This window comes from Mirounga angustirostris, unplaced genomic scaffold, assembly GCF_029215605.1.
Source record: "Mirounga angustirostris isolate CCGP_5_RB_7025 unplaced genomic scaffold, mMirAng1.0.hap1 SCAF_12, whole genome shotgun sequence".
In the NCBI taxonomy this organism is placed as follows: Eukaryota; Metazoa; Chordata; class Mammalia; order Carnivora; family Phocidae; genus Mirounga; species Mirounga angustirostris.
In genome coordinates, this window is record NW_026991720.1 from 5,203,063 (window position 1) to 5,217,591 (window position 14,529).

Consider the following 14,529-nt stretch of genomic DNA (forward strand, 5'->3'; position numbering starts at 1 on the left):
GGAGTAGTATCATCTTGATCTTGATCATCCAATTTTGGAATCCGAAGATAAGTAGAAAAATAGAATTTTATTTTAATGTGAGAATTAGTTTCCTCTAAATTCCAGATATATTTTATTCTCTGAAGACAGGAAGTTACACACCAGAGGCAAAGTAATTGCCTCATGGAAGAGAACTATTTCTGTGTGGCAAAGACATATGCAGTAAACTAAGACACTCCTTCCTATATGCCTTTCTCTAAGTATTTCCCGTGATACTTATTTTATGTTCTACCAAGAGAGGGTATTCTTCTCAAACCAGTTCTCCTCCTCCCTACTCTTGTTTTCTTTTTTTAAAATAATTGTTAAGTAACAGTTACGTGGTTTTGGCTCTGAAAAAACTTTAGCAATAGAAATTTGAACCTCAAATTTAATTTTGGTTAGATATTTACATTCTTTTAAAGATACTGCTTCATAAATATTCCTGTCAAATTTTACTATATAGAGACTTCTACTCCAACTGAGAAACCATTAGGATTATTTTTCTGTTGACTTAATGTTCTAAGATTTATGTGCATGTGAGTCTGAGTGTGTGTTAATGTATGTGTGTGAGAGTGTCTTCCAGGTTTATCCCATTTTATGTGACCCATGTCCTAATATTTGTTATTGCTTCTGCTGTATTCTCTTTTAGTTCCCAATTCTGGTAGTATTCTGTTTTCTGTTGCCATTGTCTCATTACTGCTTCATAACTGCTGCTAATCTCATAAACAGTTCATAGGCATGTTTAACCTTTTAGCTTGGTTTTAGTTGTGTAGCAAACAGCCTTCACTTGGTGATGCATAGCTTGCTGATGTACTGCTGTTTTTGTGGAGAGTATGAATTGGATAGAACAAGACAGCTCTTTTACTTTTTATCATTGCTGAGGTGCTGAGGTCATAACTTCCAGGGAATATTCCAGTGTATATCTTTATGTTGGAAATCCTGAAGTCTGTTACTCTGTTATATGAGTTTCTTTGATGTCAAGAATTCCTGTGTTATATCTTTAGGTTTGTGTTTATTTTGCATATTCTTGGTAGTGGGGACTGGGTATAAAATGAGATGGATGTTCATGGCAATGATTGTGATATAAGCAAGATTCTTTGGTGTTCAGCTGTGTTTTGATGGTTAACAGTAGTGTTTCCATATTTTGTTGAAGGTTCTCTGGTCTTTACCAGTATAGTGAAGACTCTCCTAACCAAAGAACTGCATATTTCATTGATTAAATTCTTTTTCACAGTTGTCAAATCTTTATGTTCATCTCAACCATTTTCTAATATGTGAGCTTTTCTAAAGAATTCACTTGGAAATTAAATGAATAATTAGAAACAGAAAATCTGGAAGCTTAAATTTGAGGTGTCAGCTAATGATTGGATTATTGAATGTTTTTTGGAGAAAGGAGTTAGCCAGTAGAAGGGTAAGCCTGTGCTGTCTAAGAGAAATATAAGGCAAGCCTCATAGATCTAATTTAGAAATTTCTAGTAGTCCCACTTAAAAATAAAAATAAGCAGGTGAAATAAATTTTAATGTTTTAACTTAATATCTTAAAAATGTTAGTATTTAATCTTTTATATATAATAAATTATATAATAAATATATGTAGTATAACTATAAATTGTATTATATATAAATTATAATAACTATAACATAACATATATAAACAGACATGTATATAATAAAATTATTAATGAGATCTTTTACATTCACTTTTCATGCTAAGTGTTCAAGATCTGGTTTCCCACCACATACATTAGAAGTACTTTGTAGTCTCATGACTAATGGCTACCTTATTGGACAATGCAAGGGCAAGCATTTTTTTTTTTTTTTTTTAGCTTTAATTTATTTTTGACAGAGAGAGAGACAGCAAGAGACGGAGCACAAGCAGGGGGAGTGGGAGAGGGAGAAGCAGGCTTCTCTCGGAGCAGGGAGCCTGATGCCGGGCTCGATCCCAGGACCCCAGAATCATGACCCAAACCGAAGGCAGACGCTTAATGACTGAGCCACCCAGGCGCCCCAAGGGCAAGCATTTTTAAAAACAGGAAGATTTTAGTTCCAGAAGGAACTACATTTGGAAAGAAATACCAACTGAATTTAAGAGTGATAAATTAAGAATGGTGCTCTATTTTCACTACTTTTAAGTACTGAAGTAGAAATAGTCTACAACACATTTTATTTTATTTTATTTTATTTTATTTTATTTTTTTAAAGATTTTATTTATTTGCTTGACAGAGACACAGCGAGAGAGGGAACACAAGCAGGGGGAGTGGGAGAGGGAGAAGCAGGCCTCCGGCTGAGCAGGGAGCCCGATGCGGGGCTCGATCCCAGGACCCTGGGATCATGACCTGAGCCGAAGGCAGACGCTTAACGACTGAGCCACCCAGGTGCCCCTACAACACATTTTAAAATGAATGATAAAAACGATTTGTTGTAGCAACAATTCACTGTGTATTTTCAATGTGTAATAGATTATCAATATAGAAGTCATATATATGTGCCCATATATGTTCATATTCTCTTGTATATACACATATAAGTACATATATATGAGTATGTGTGTATTGATACTGGAGTATGGATGGGTATATAAATCACTATTCTGAGTCAGAGATATCAGGACACAGACCGGGGAATCTGTACAGGATTATTTTCCCTTTAGAAGAGATTAATCATTCAAGTTTAGTGTTTTATATTACACTTTTTATATGGAAGGTTTAGGTGTTATTTGTACTATATTCTTCATGAGATGTTTTAAGTATATCTCAGATATATGCTTCATCCTTCTTAATATAGGAACACTAATGTAAGTTTTTCTGATGGTTGTGGATAGAAAAAGTTTATTTTTCTTGTTTTCTTCCTCATTTCAGACACAGGATTTCACAAAGATAAAGAGGAAGAGTATAGACATGATAGGTAGTAGGAGAAGAAAATTGGTGGAGCAATGACAGGGAGCCAGCCAGTTGGTCATGGTTTCATATAAATTGTCCCAGTGAACAGTTGAGATTTCTTTCTTTCATCCTTTATTGAAGTTATTCATTTGTATATATTTTAGTGTTTCATTTTTTTAGTATTTTTATGGGTATATCCACTTTGGACCTTCTATATTGATAATCTGTTACACATTTAGGTATAGAAAAGTCATTATTGGCCAACTGCATGTTATAATTGCCTGGAGAGCCTTAAAAACATATCAGTGCAATGACCCCACCCTACAATTAAAACAGCCCTACAGTCTTCTTTCATTTTAGCCCTGGAAGTAGAGTCCTGAATTAGGGAAATGTGCTACTCATTGTTACTTGTATGCATACAACTTACTATAGGAAATGATTCTTAAAAAGCAGTGGAAAATAGGATGGAAACATTTTTTATTTCAGCATATCAAATAACAATGTGTTTTTCATTTTCTACTTACTTCTCTCATTCCACAGTTGTATTTATCCATTTTAATTTGGAAATTCTGAAATAATAGTAATCTCAGCCCATCTTCTGTTATTTATCCTATTTGTATCACTTTATTTTATGGAAAAATATTTCATATAATCACATGACTGTGCTCTGCTTTAGACACTCATGTACTAAGTGCTTTCATGATAGTATTGAAAGAGGTTTATTAAACCTATGAAATAGGCTTTATTGAAATATTAAATATTTCAATGAAATTTCATAAAAATAAACTTAAGTACTTAACTGTATTTTGAAAACTTCCAATTCTAGGAATTTTTTCATTTTTATTTTTACCTTTCCATCATTTTTTGTTGCTAAAATCATATATATGGAAACCTTAGAAATTTCCATTAAGTTCTAAGACTGAAATTTATTGAGGGGTTCTCAGACAAAGTGAAATTTCTTCAATATAGTAGGTTTCCAGGATAGTACTTCATTAGATCATAACCACTTTTCCATTACATTGTGAAGTGGATATTTATTAATTTAACTAATTTTATTATGAACCATAGAACTTTATGACATACTTGCCTACTGCAATAGCATTTTGAATGAAGTGTTTTGAGTTAACAAATCAGTTTCATAGTCTATTCTTGTGAGAGAAAAACAAATCTCCAAGGTGGTGAGCTGTAGAGGATTGTAGTTTTATTAACCATTAATTACAAGTAAGCACTTTCTTTTTTAAAATAGTAGACACCATTTCTAGTTTGTAAATAAAAATCCTTTAGTAAGAAGCACTGTTGATTTTTTAAATTTTTGTTTTGTTTTGTTTTTAAGGTTTAAAAAAAAAAGGCATATCTATAAATCATACTGTCCAAATAAGGAGAGGTTTAGTTCTTGTTAAATTACTTCACATCCAGCTTTTAATTAAAATGTTTGAATTTTGAAGCATTACTTGATATAACTTATACACGGTGATATTCACTAAAAGGAAAGAAATTACCCTGTGTAGTTTTAATTGTCCCTTCTTGGATACCTATTAGGTAAGGTAAAACCTACATTTGTGATACTTTGTCTTAGAGTCTATTAAAGGTTTCATGAGTAAACAGATAACACATTTCTGTATTCTTTATGGAGAATAAAAGATGCACTGTAGTTGCCCAGAGTGATTTTCCACTTATAGTCTAGTCTAAATACTATGCTGCCTTTTTAAAAAGTGACTTTTAAGAAGTATTTTGTATTGTTTACATCAGGTTTTACTGTAACTGATACCAGGAAAGATTGGTTACTATAAATTCAGCATGCGCATTTCCATAGTGCAATTATTTGGATTCAGATCCTTATTTTCCATTATTGTCTGTGTGACACTAAGCACGTTACCTTGCCAACTGTCTTGTTTCTTCATCTGTAAAACTACCTCATACGGTTGATGTTGGAATTTAACAATAACACATATACAGCATCTGACATGTAGCAAGTGGTAGTGCTGCCCTGCTTGCTTTCTTGAATTACAGAGTAATGCATATATTCTGTGAAAATGACGACTTGAGATAATAATCCTGTATTAAATGTAGCTCTGGAGAACCAATCAGATCGACTGATATTTATACTGAAATGTGCCAATGAAAATAACTGTAGGCCTTGAGTGAGTCAAATACTGGACACAGTAAATACAGTGTGTAGTAGGTTTCTTGAGTTCAAAGCCAAGTAATGGCTGCACAGATTTTGGAACTGAACAGCCTATTAATTATACTGTGTGTGATATGTCCTGCAGGAGAGGAAACCCAGGGTACTATGGAAAAGCAGAGGGGGTGAGAGGAAACTCAACTCAGACTTGCATGCTGTGCAGCTAAAGTCCAAGAAACACTGCTCTAAATCCCTGAAAAACTGTAGTTTTAAACTTAAAAAGTGTCTAGCCCTCCGGGGTGGCAAGCTGCATACACATACAGATCAGAAACATCCCTTTTCTCTTGGTTTCCTTGTGCCTATTGTGATATTTCCGAAGTTGTCACCAAAACCATTGCTAGCACCAGCCATATTCACATTCCTAAATTATTGAAGGCTAAAGCTGGTAACAGCTGTTTTTGTATTTTTATAGCATCTTATCAAAGCACTATCAGGACTAAATTTCTTGTTCCATTTGATGTTGAACTCAGTTTTGTATATGAGACTTATTTATGTGAAAAGAATTCTCTAAGTCATAAAAGTGAGTCGTTTGCTGCTGTGGCTGTAATGTACGTGAGTGAATGTATATACCAAAAAGGAATTATAAATGCTTAGGTTTTCTGTTTCTCTTGCTGATTGTCCTTTCTGCTCTCTCTTCATCGTTTTCGCTTTCTCTGAGTCAGACTTCCCCTTCAGTAGCAACCTTGGTTTCACAGAGCATGGTGGGAGGGGCTGGACCTGAGTGAGGATGACTTGCAGGTGCTAAGTCTGCGCAGGAGACACCAAACCTCTGGCTGCTCTTGAAACTTTTTCAGTAGATTGGGATACTATTGGGCTCTAATTATGACATTGATCATGTTAACAGCCAGCAACCAACAGGATTAGGCTTCTAATAATAGAAAGTTGACCTTAATAATCCTTTTCTCCGCTTGCCATTATTGTTTCCATTTTCCTATCCCACAGCCCTTGTAACAGCTGTATAATTTACCAGGTTGATAAATTTACCTGAAAAGTTGGCCTCCGGTAGAAAGAAGCTTAATACCAACTTTAAGCAGGTTTTGGGTTCAATAATTATTGTTAGAATCTAACTGAATCTCAACCTAGTAGTATTTTTTTTAAGTTTCTCTAGGATTTGATAGCAAGTTGCTTCTCTTTAGCTCTCTTTACAGCTTAATTTCTTGATGGCTACATTTTGAACCCTTTTGCTTTTAATTCATTATAGTTTAAGAGTAGCACTGCATTGGATGGGTTGGTAATTTTTTTTTAAGGTGAGGAAATTCAGGAATGTAGGCTATATCTGATGGGGGAATTAGTATGTTTCAAAGTACAATGCTTATTGATGCATTTACTCATCTGAAAAAACATGCCCAGTGGAAAAAAATAGGCATTCAATAAGCACTGAATAGAATGCTTAACGTAGCAGTGAACAAAAAGAATGGTCTTTTCTCATCAAGCTTCTAGTCCAATGGCAACAAATAAATACAAATGTAGTAAGTATAAATTCAAGTGTAACAGCAGTGTAAACCATGTTTCAGTAGACAGGGCAGCTGACCTCTGAATTGTCTGTGTAAATTCTTTTCCATCAAAGCTGAGATCTGTAGGATAATTTTTAACTAAAGTTGATAATTACAGCTGTATATTAGTTTTAAGGTCTAAAGAATATATTAGGTAATTTTTTCATTGTCAAAACATCTAAGTATAATCATAATTTTTCTCCAGTTCCTATAAAATTGCACACAGTCTATCTTCCAATGTCTTATGATAATATAGTTATTAAAATTCATAATGTAATTACCCAAGCTTTTATTATATAAGTTCTTCATAGCAGTTGAATGGTTTTCTAATTATTCCTGAAATGGCATCCAAACATTCTTGATCTATGGAGCCCTTCATTTTGTTCATCCGTGTTCTATGAAGTGTAAATGTTTTTAAAATTAGACACAATTTTGGCATCAAAGCTAACTTTTAAATTATGGTGAATAATATATTATCTGAGAGTATGACTTTTTATAATATGTTTTAAGAGTTTTGTACTAACATTAATTATCCACCAAAAGGAATTTTATCAGAGAAAATATTATCAGAGAAAAACCAATGGAAACCTTGAGAGAACTAAATTTAGATATCTCTTGCCCCCATTCTCTACCAGTAGATAATCAGAAACAGTAAAACATAAGACCCCAAATTTCAGTCAGTGAGAAGATGCAAAACATGTTGTAAGGTAGAGGATAGTTCAGCTGGAGCGCTGAAGAAAGGCATCTTTGATGAGGAAATGTCTGAGCCCATACGTGAAGAATCAGAAGAAGAAGCCATCCATTGGAGAGTTGCAGTTGTTCTGAGTCAGTTAGCCCCCAAGTGGTGAAGAGCTTGGCATGTTTGAAGGAAACCAGGGTAGCTGGGGCATAACAATCATGAGAGAGGGCCACAGGATGAGGTTGGAAAGGTTTGAAGTAAACTAAGTGCGCCGGGGAGCTGTTGGAAGGGTTTGAAACAGGGTAGTGTTACGTTTTTGCCAAGTCCCTCTGGCTGCTGTGTAGAGGAGGGCTTGAGGGGGTTGCGGGGTAGGGAGATTGAATATACTGATTTACTGATGGTTTGGATTGAAGGAGTGGCAGGGGAGAATGATGAGGGAAGAGAACAGATCAGATGATTCCCCATTTTCTGACCTGAGGTCTGGAATCCGTTTCTGAAGAGAGGGAAGATTGTGAGACGGAACTGGGTAAGGGAGAGATTTTAGATGTGGTTAAGTTGAGAGGTTTGGTGTGACAGAATGGACGTGCTAAGGAGGAAGTTGAAAACCATACTAACTTCTGCAAGAACATGTTGGAACTAGAAATGTGAATTTGGGAGACAACAACAGTCAGGATGGTGTTTACAGCCCTCATGATAGATCATACCATTTAGGAAGAGACTACACAGAAAGGAACATTGTCCCGGCCTCAGCCCTGGGAAACACTGGAGCTTTGGAGGTCTTGTGGAGGCAGAGCATGCATGGGGGACTAAAGGTCAGCAAGGAATGGCAGAGAAACATTCACAGGTGTGCTGCATTGAACCCAGCAGAACTGAATGGTGATATTGACAGTTGGAGTACAATGAGAATAGAGAAATGACTTCTGGCAGCAATACAGGTTACCCGGAGACCCTGGATGCAGCAAGAAAGAAGACATAGGTGTAGATGCAAGTTGATCTGATACTGGGAAAGCGAGGTAATTTACCTGTCAGTAAAATCAGGATAGCCATTCACTGAGCTTGAGGGTAGGTTAATTAAAAGTGAAACCAGTCTCTTCCTTGTGTGGTTTTTCTCAAAATACTGTTATTGCATTAATTATCTGCAATATAAAGGGTAGTCAAACTCTAATTTTGGTTATTTAAATTCCTGGTGGTAGTTTTATGTGATTCATAGGCCACTACTTGTTAGTTTGATAATATTCTAGAAACCTGGTAAGTACTGTGTTTCTTAAGTTTGGGTCATTTAAGTGGTAAAAGTTATAGCATATGGTATGGAATTGCCTAATTCAAAATAGGTTCTTTATTGTTTGACATTTGTTCTGTGTTTTTCTTTAAAATATTATCTTTGTGAAGTAGACCTTTTTATTTATGCTGCTTAGCATCTTCATCAGATTAGTTCAGGTTAATGCTGAATGTGGTTATTAAGAAGTAAAATGTCTTACTTTCATTTTAACTATTTGAATAAGATACTATTTCTTGTATAAATAACCAAGTTTAGGCATTTTAATTTGCAAATTTAGGACAATTTGCTTTAACGTTTTTCACTGTACAAATTAGTCCCTTGGATATAATCTAAGGATAATAGTCCCCTAAATAAAAATAAAAACTGAAACTACAACTAGTGGTCACTGGAAGGAAGAGTAGTTAAATGCTAGGATTATAACTGATATCTACATCTTAAGATTGCAAACTAACTTTCCACAATTTAAAGTGAATGTGTCTATCAGTTACTCATGTTTCTGATTGCATTTGTTTGCCTACTGCTTTGGTTGTTTATAGCAGTAGGTGTACGTAACATTCTTTAAGGTTATTTCTCTCTTCCAGGAGAGTGATAGTTGTTAGAAGAAAATAATCCCCAAATAGTTTCTTACATAAAGTGTTAATTCTTAGAGTTTAATTGACTTTTATTTATGTTTTGGTTCTATAATTGCAGTTCATGAGTCAGTGTTGATGTCCTATAAAGCCTAATTCCCAGTATGTTTCATTGTACTGATGTTTCCATCTGAATAAAATACTTAATGTAAATTGTAGCTGCAAACATTTAAGTATAAAGTCATTGTAAGCCATAAGCTTCGTGTCCCTATCTTGAAGCAATTTGTCCTAAATTTCCATATGTCTGCATTTGTTTTTGCTGTTCTAAAATTCCTCAGTTGCTGGCTTTGACCTTTTACGTTGCTGAGTTTTATACATCTATTTTCTCACCTGCCATATCCTAGGGGGCTTGGAGTACCCATAATACAGTGAGCCCACCTTCCTGGTCCCCAGACATTTCAGAAGGTCGGGAAATTTTTAAACCCCGGCAGCTTCCTGGCAGTGCCATTTGGAGCATCAAAGTGGTAAATAAAATTGCATTTACATTCATATATCATTTCTTTCTAGTTGGTTTTGTCCAAGTAGAAGTTAAGAATTAAGCCTTTCTTTTCTAGATAAATAGTTCAGATTCCAGAACCACTTTTTTAATCTAAAAATTTTAGTATGAAGAGTCAACATGGTTGCACTTAAAGATCTGGATTAGAAGGAGATTATATTGCAATTTTACATGACTGATTTTAAGTGTGAATTTTTAATAACTTCTTTTTATGGTTGCTTTTTTTATGTTGTAATTACCAGTGTTTCTATGGGGGAAAATCCTTGTCGCATAGGCTATAAAGTAATTTAGGACTTGCTCATTCACGATAATCATAAAATTTTGTTGCTTAGAAAAGAACAAAAGAAAACTACACTAATCTATTATGTGCTAATGGAGAAGAAATACCAGAATCACAGCAGATTTCACTGTCTGTGTTAATAAGCTCACAATTATAGGGCCTCTCTCTCATGTCATTGATGGAGGACTCTGCTAGTCCTTGAAGTAAGTTATGTAGTCTGATGCATTTTAGAAGGTAAAAAATTAATGTGAAAAGCATTAATTGTCTGAGATGTTAAAATATTTTACTACCTAGAGAAGATAATTTTCTTCATCTTCCGTATTTTATATTCTGGAATAAGGCTGTTTATTTTAGACTAATCAGGGATTTCAAAGGAGTTCTCAATTCTACTTTCTTATTTCTATCACTATTAGAACTTTTTCAGCTCACTCTGATATGCAAGGTGTTGAAAGTAGAGATAAATCTTTCATACTTATCAATGGGAAAACTATTCAGTTCAATCCTCCCTATCCTTTGTTCAAAAAAGCACAAGAGATCTAAAAGAAGAGCAGTTTAAGAGAACAAGGAGATGCAATTTGTAATTATCAACACTGAAGGGAAACAAAGATTACCCCCTTCCTTTTTGTTCATGTGTATTTGTTTTATGCTCACATTATAACCATAAATTATCAACTTGGAAACTGTTGTGCTAAATAGGTAACGAGTTCAGCATTTCAGACTACAATAAAAATGGTATCAGTTGAAAACGTGACATTATTATTTAACTTACTGTGGAAAAAACATCAGGATTTTCCTGATTATTTTAATAATTTTAGATATACAGAATATTATAAATATGTGTTGATGTCAGGCTTTTTCAGAAAGTAATACATAAGTCGGAGTATAAACAAGAAAATGACAATAACAAGTAACCCTAGTATTTATTTGTTAGAATATCAGAGAATTTAACCTGTTTTCCTGTAGAATATTTTTGTGTGTTGGGTAAAAATTCAGATCAGTTATTTGCATTTCAAGTAATTATTATCCAGATGAGTTAAAGCAAGCTGTTTACTTTCTTATCAGCTTTCCTATAAACTTTAAATACATTATCCTCTAAATACTGTGGTAGAGTGAGGTACACCTGTTCAGTTCATACAGATAGCTATTGAATAGTAGGGAAATTGACAAATTTAGTGACAGGAAAAATACTGTTGTACACTAGCAAAAATTAGCTTTCATGCAGTGTATTAGCATTGCAGAATACTGGTTAAGAATGTGGACACGAGCCAGAGTTGTTAGCTCTAGACTTTGGACAAGTTACTTTTTTTTTTTTTTTTTTTAAAGATTTTATTTATTTGACAAAGACACAGTGAGAGAGGGAACACAGTGGGAGAGGGAGAAGCAGGCTTCCCGCAGTGCAGGGAGCCCAGTGCGGGGCTAGATCCCAGGACCCTGGGACCATGACCTGAGCCGAAGGCAGACGCTTAACGACTGAGCCATCCAGGCGCCCCTGGACAAGTTACTTTTTTATCCTTCAGTGCTTTTATCTCTAAAATGGGGATAATAAAATAGTACTGACCTTATGAGATAGTTGCGAGTAAAACGTGCTTAGACCAGTATACCGTCAGTACTCAATATATGTCCGCTATTGCCATAATTACTGAGAGAGCAGTTAGTGAGTCTTTCCTTATACTTGCTCTATATTGAATACAAATTGGATGGAGTTAGTGGCTGTTGAGCCACCTAGAATGTAGGATTAGGAAGTGGAAAAATAAGGCCAAAGCTTGCTAGTACAGGGCATTCACAAAACAGACCTAACATTTGATTCGAAGGTCATAGGCATTTTATGTTTATACTTTTTAAGTTGCATAATACGTGTTGAAAGATAAAAATAATAAGCCTGGTCTCTTTAATATTTATCATCTAATCAGAATAAGAGAGAAGCAAGTATTTGTGTAACCTTTAATAAAATGTTTTATCTCACATTGGATTTTAAAATTTTTTTGGACTTTTGCAGAATGCTGATTTTTCCTTATCTGTTACGTAGGGCCGTGGGTCGGGATTTCCCGGGAAGCGGAGACCCCGTGGTGCAGGATTGTCAGGACGAGGTGGCAGAGGCAGGTCAAAATTGAAAAGTGGAATTGGGGCAGTTGTGTTACCTGGGGTAAGGCTCATTTCTCATATCCTTTATCTTTGCTATAATCCTTAATTTGTTGACTGATGATGATAATCTCATTTGTAAAATTGTTAGATTGTAAGAGTCACATAAATAAGCCAGAATTTTTATTTTACTCTACTTCTGCCTTCTTTTTAACTTTTAAACTTTTCTTAATATTTTGTTTCCCATCCTCTCTTTTCTTACCTTCCTTTTTGACTCTGATCTTTCTATAGCAACCATTGCCAAAAGTATATATGTAATATATTTGCTCCTTTATTTTTTATAAAAGCAAACTCCTGTTATATTATTGAGCTTATTTGAAAAACTTAAGTTGATGTTTTAAGTTTTTTATTATAATACAGCTGACAGAAGAAACTAGAAATATTGCAGATTACTACATACTCTAAAGATGTTGATTTTATGACTATCTTTGATATATTTTAATGCAAGATTGATAAATATTTGCTCATTGGCATGTGTATGAGGCTTTAAGTGTGTATTGAAAAAAGTCTGTATTTGGCAAACAGTGGCAAATATTTCATGTGGTAACTATATTATTTTATCAAAATCTTGTTTTTCAAAGTCTAATCGTCATTTTAAGTTCAGGAGACTAGTGGATTGTTTCGTTTGTGCCACAATTTGTATATCTGTTCACCTATTAAAGGATATTGTGGTTGCTTCCATTTTTTGGCTGTTAAAAACAAAACTGCAAAAAAACGCCTGCTATGAACTTTTATGTTTAAGTCTATGTGGACATATGCTTTGTTTTCCATGAATAAATATCTAGGAGTGGAATGACTGGAAACATGGTAGGTGTATGTTTAGCTTTTTAAGAGGAGTCTGCTTTCTAAGTTGGGTGTGACATTGTATGTTTGCAAAGTACATGAGATTCCTGTTTCCTTCATATACTCACCTGTACTTGCTGTGGTTAGTCTTCTTCATTTCAGCCACTGTAGCAGGTATGTTAATAATATTGCATTTGCATTTGTCTCATGACTAATGATGTTCGCACATTTTTAGGTGCTTATTTGTATATTTCTTTGATAAAGTCACTCTTCAAATCTTTAGTACATTTTAAAAAATTTGAACAGTTTTTTAACTTACTGAGTTTTGTATTTTCTTTATGTATTCTGGACATGGTAAAGAACTTGTTTGGAACAGCAAATGTTTTAATTTTGATGAAGTCCCATTTATTAATTTTTTTTTTTTTTAAGATTTTATTTATTTATTTGAGACCGAGAGAATGAGAGAGACAGAGAGCACATGAGACGGGGGAGGGTCAGAGGGAGAAGCAGGCTCCCTGCCGAGCAGGGAGCCCGATGCGGGACTCGATCCCGGGACTCCAGGATCATGACCTGAGCCGAAGGCAGTCGCTTAACCAACTGAGCCACCCAGGCGCCCTGTTAATTTTTTTTTTTTATGATTGTGCTTTTGGTGTCAGAGATAATTGCATAACCCAAATTTACAAACATATTCTGTGACTTCTTCTAGAAGTTTTATGGTTTTAGGTGTTACTTTTAGCTGTATGATCCAATTTGAGCTAATTTTTATGTATGATATGAATATAGATTGAAGATCATATTTTGAATATCCAATTGTTTGAGCACCATTTCTCTGAATTGCCTTTGTATCATTCTTAAAAATTAGCTATCTATGTATTTGTGAATCTAATTTTGGAATCTCTATGCTATATTGATCCATTTCTCCATCTTTAGGCCAATACTATACTGTATTGACTATTTTTACTTTATAACTACTATTGAAATCAGACAATTAGTTTTCCTTTTTTTTTTTTTACCTTTTCAAAGTTGTTTTGGCTATCCTAAATCCTTCATGTTTCTATATGAATATTACCATTGGCTTGTCAAGTTCTGCAAATAAGCCTGCTAGGATCTTGATTGGGTTTGCATTCAAACTATAGATGAATTTGGGGGAAGTTGATGTTTTAACTGTGAAGAGTCTTTCAACCCATAAACATTGTGTATCTCTGTTTCTTTGGGTCTTTTTAAATTGTCTCAGTGATATTCTTTAGTTTACAATATAAATGTCTTTTGCATTATTTCTCAGATTTATCTCTAAGTTTTCTACATTTTTTATGCTCTTGTAAATGGCAGTGTTATCTCAGTTTCAAATTATAGTTGTCTGTTGCTAGTATCTAGAAATAATCATTTTTGTGTATTGATTTTTGTATCCTACAGCCTTACTAAACTCCTGTATTACTTGTACTTGTTTATTTGTAGAACCCATTGAGTTTTCTACACTATGACACTTATGATCATGTTGTTTGCAAATAAAGTTTTCTGTCTCTTTAATCTGGAGGGTTTTCATTTCTGTTCCTTATTGCATTTGCTATAACCTTCATACAGTGTTGGTTAGAGGTGATACGATAACCTTGTCTTTTCAATCTTGAGGAGAGAAGACATTTAGTCTTTCGTCATTGAATATGGTGTTAGCTC

The 14,529-nt window shown here is 34.4% G+C and overlaps 1 protein-coding gene across 12 annotated transcripts in view; it reads left to right on the plus strand.

Moving 5' to 3' along the window:
* Positions 1-14,529, plus strand: part of KMT2C (lysine methyltransferase 2C) — a 270,063-nt gene that overhangs the window by 168,896 nt on the left and 86,638 nt on the right. For 11 of the 12 annotated variants that reach the window (XM_064575699.1, XM_064575698.1, XM_064575700.1 and 8 more), the window contains exons 15-16: positions 9,505-9,624; positions 11,963-12,079. In XM_064575699.1, coding sequence (XP_064431769.1) covers positions 9,505-9,624; positions 11,963-12,079 — 237 coding nt within the window. The remainder of the gene's footprint in view (positions 1-9,504; positions 9,625-11,962; positions 12,080-14,529) is intronic. The other variant, XM_064575703.1, reaches the window with a different exon arrangement.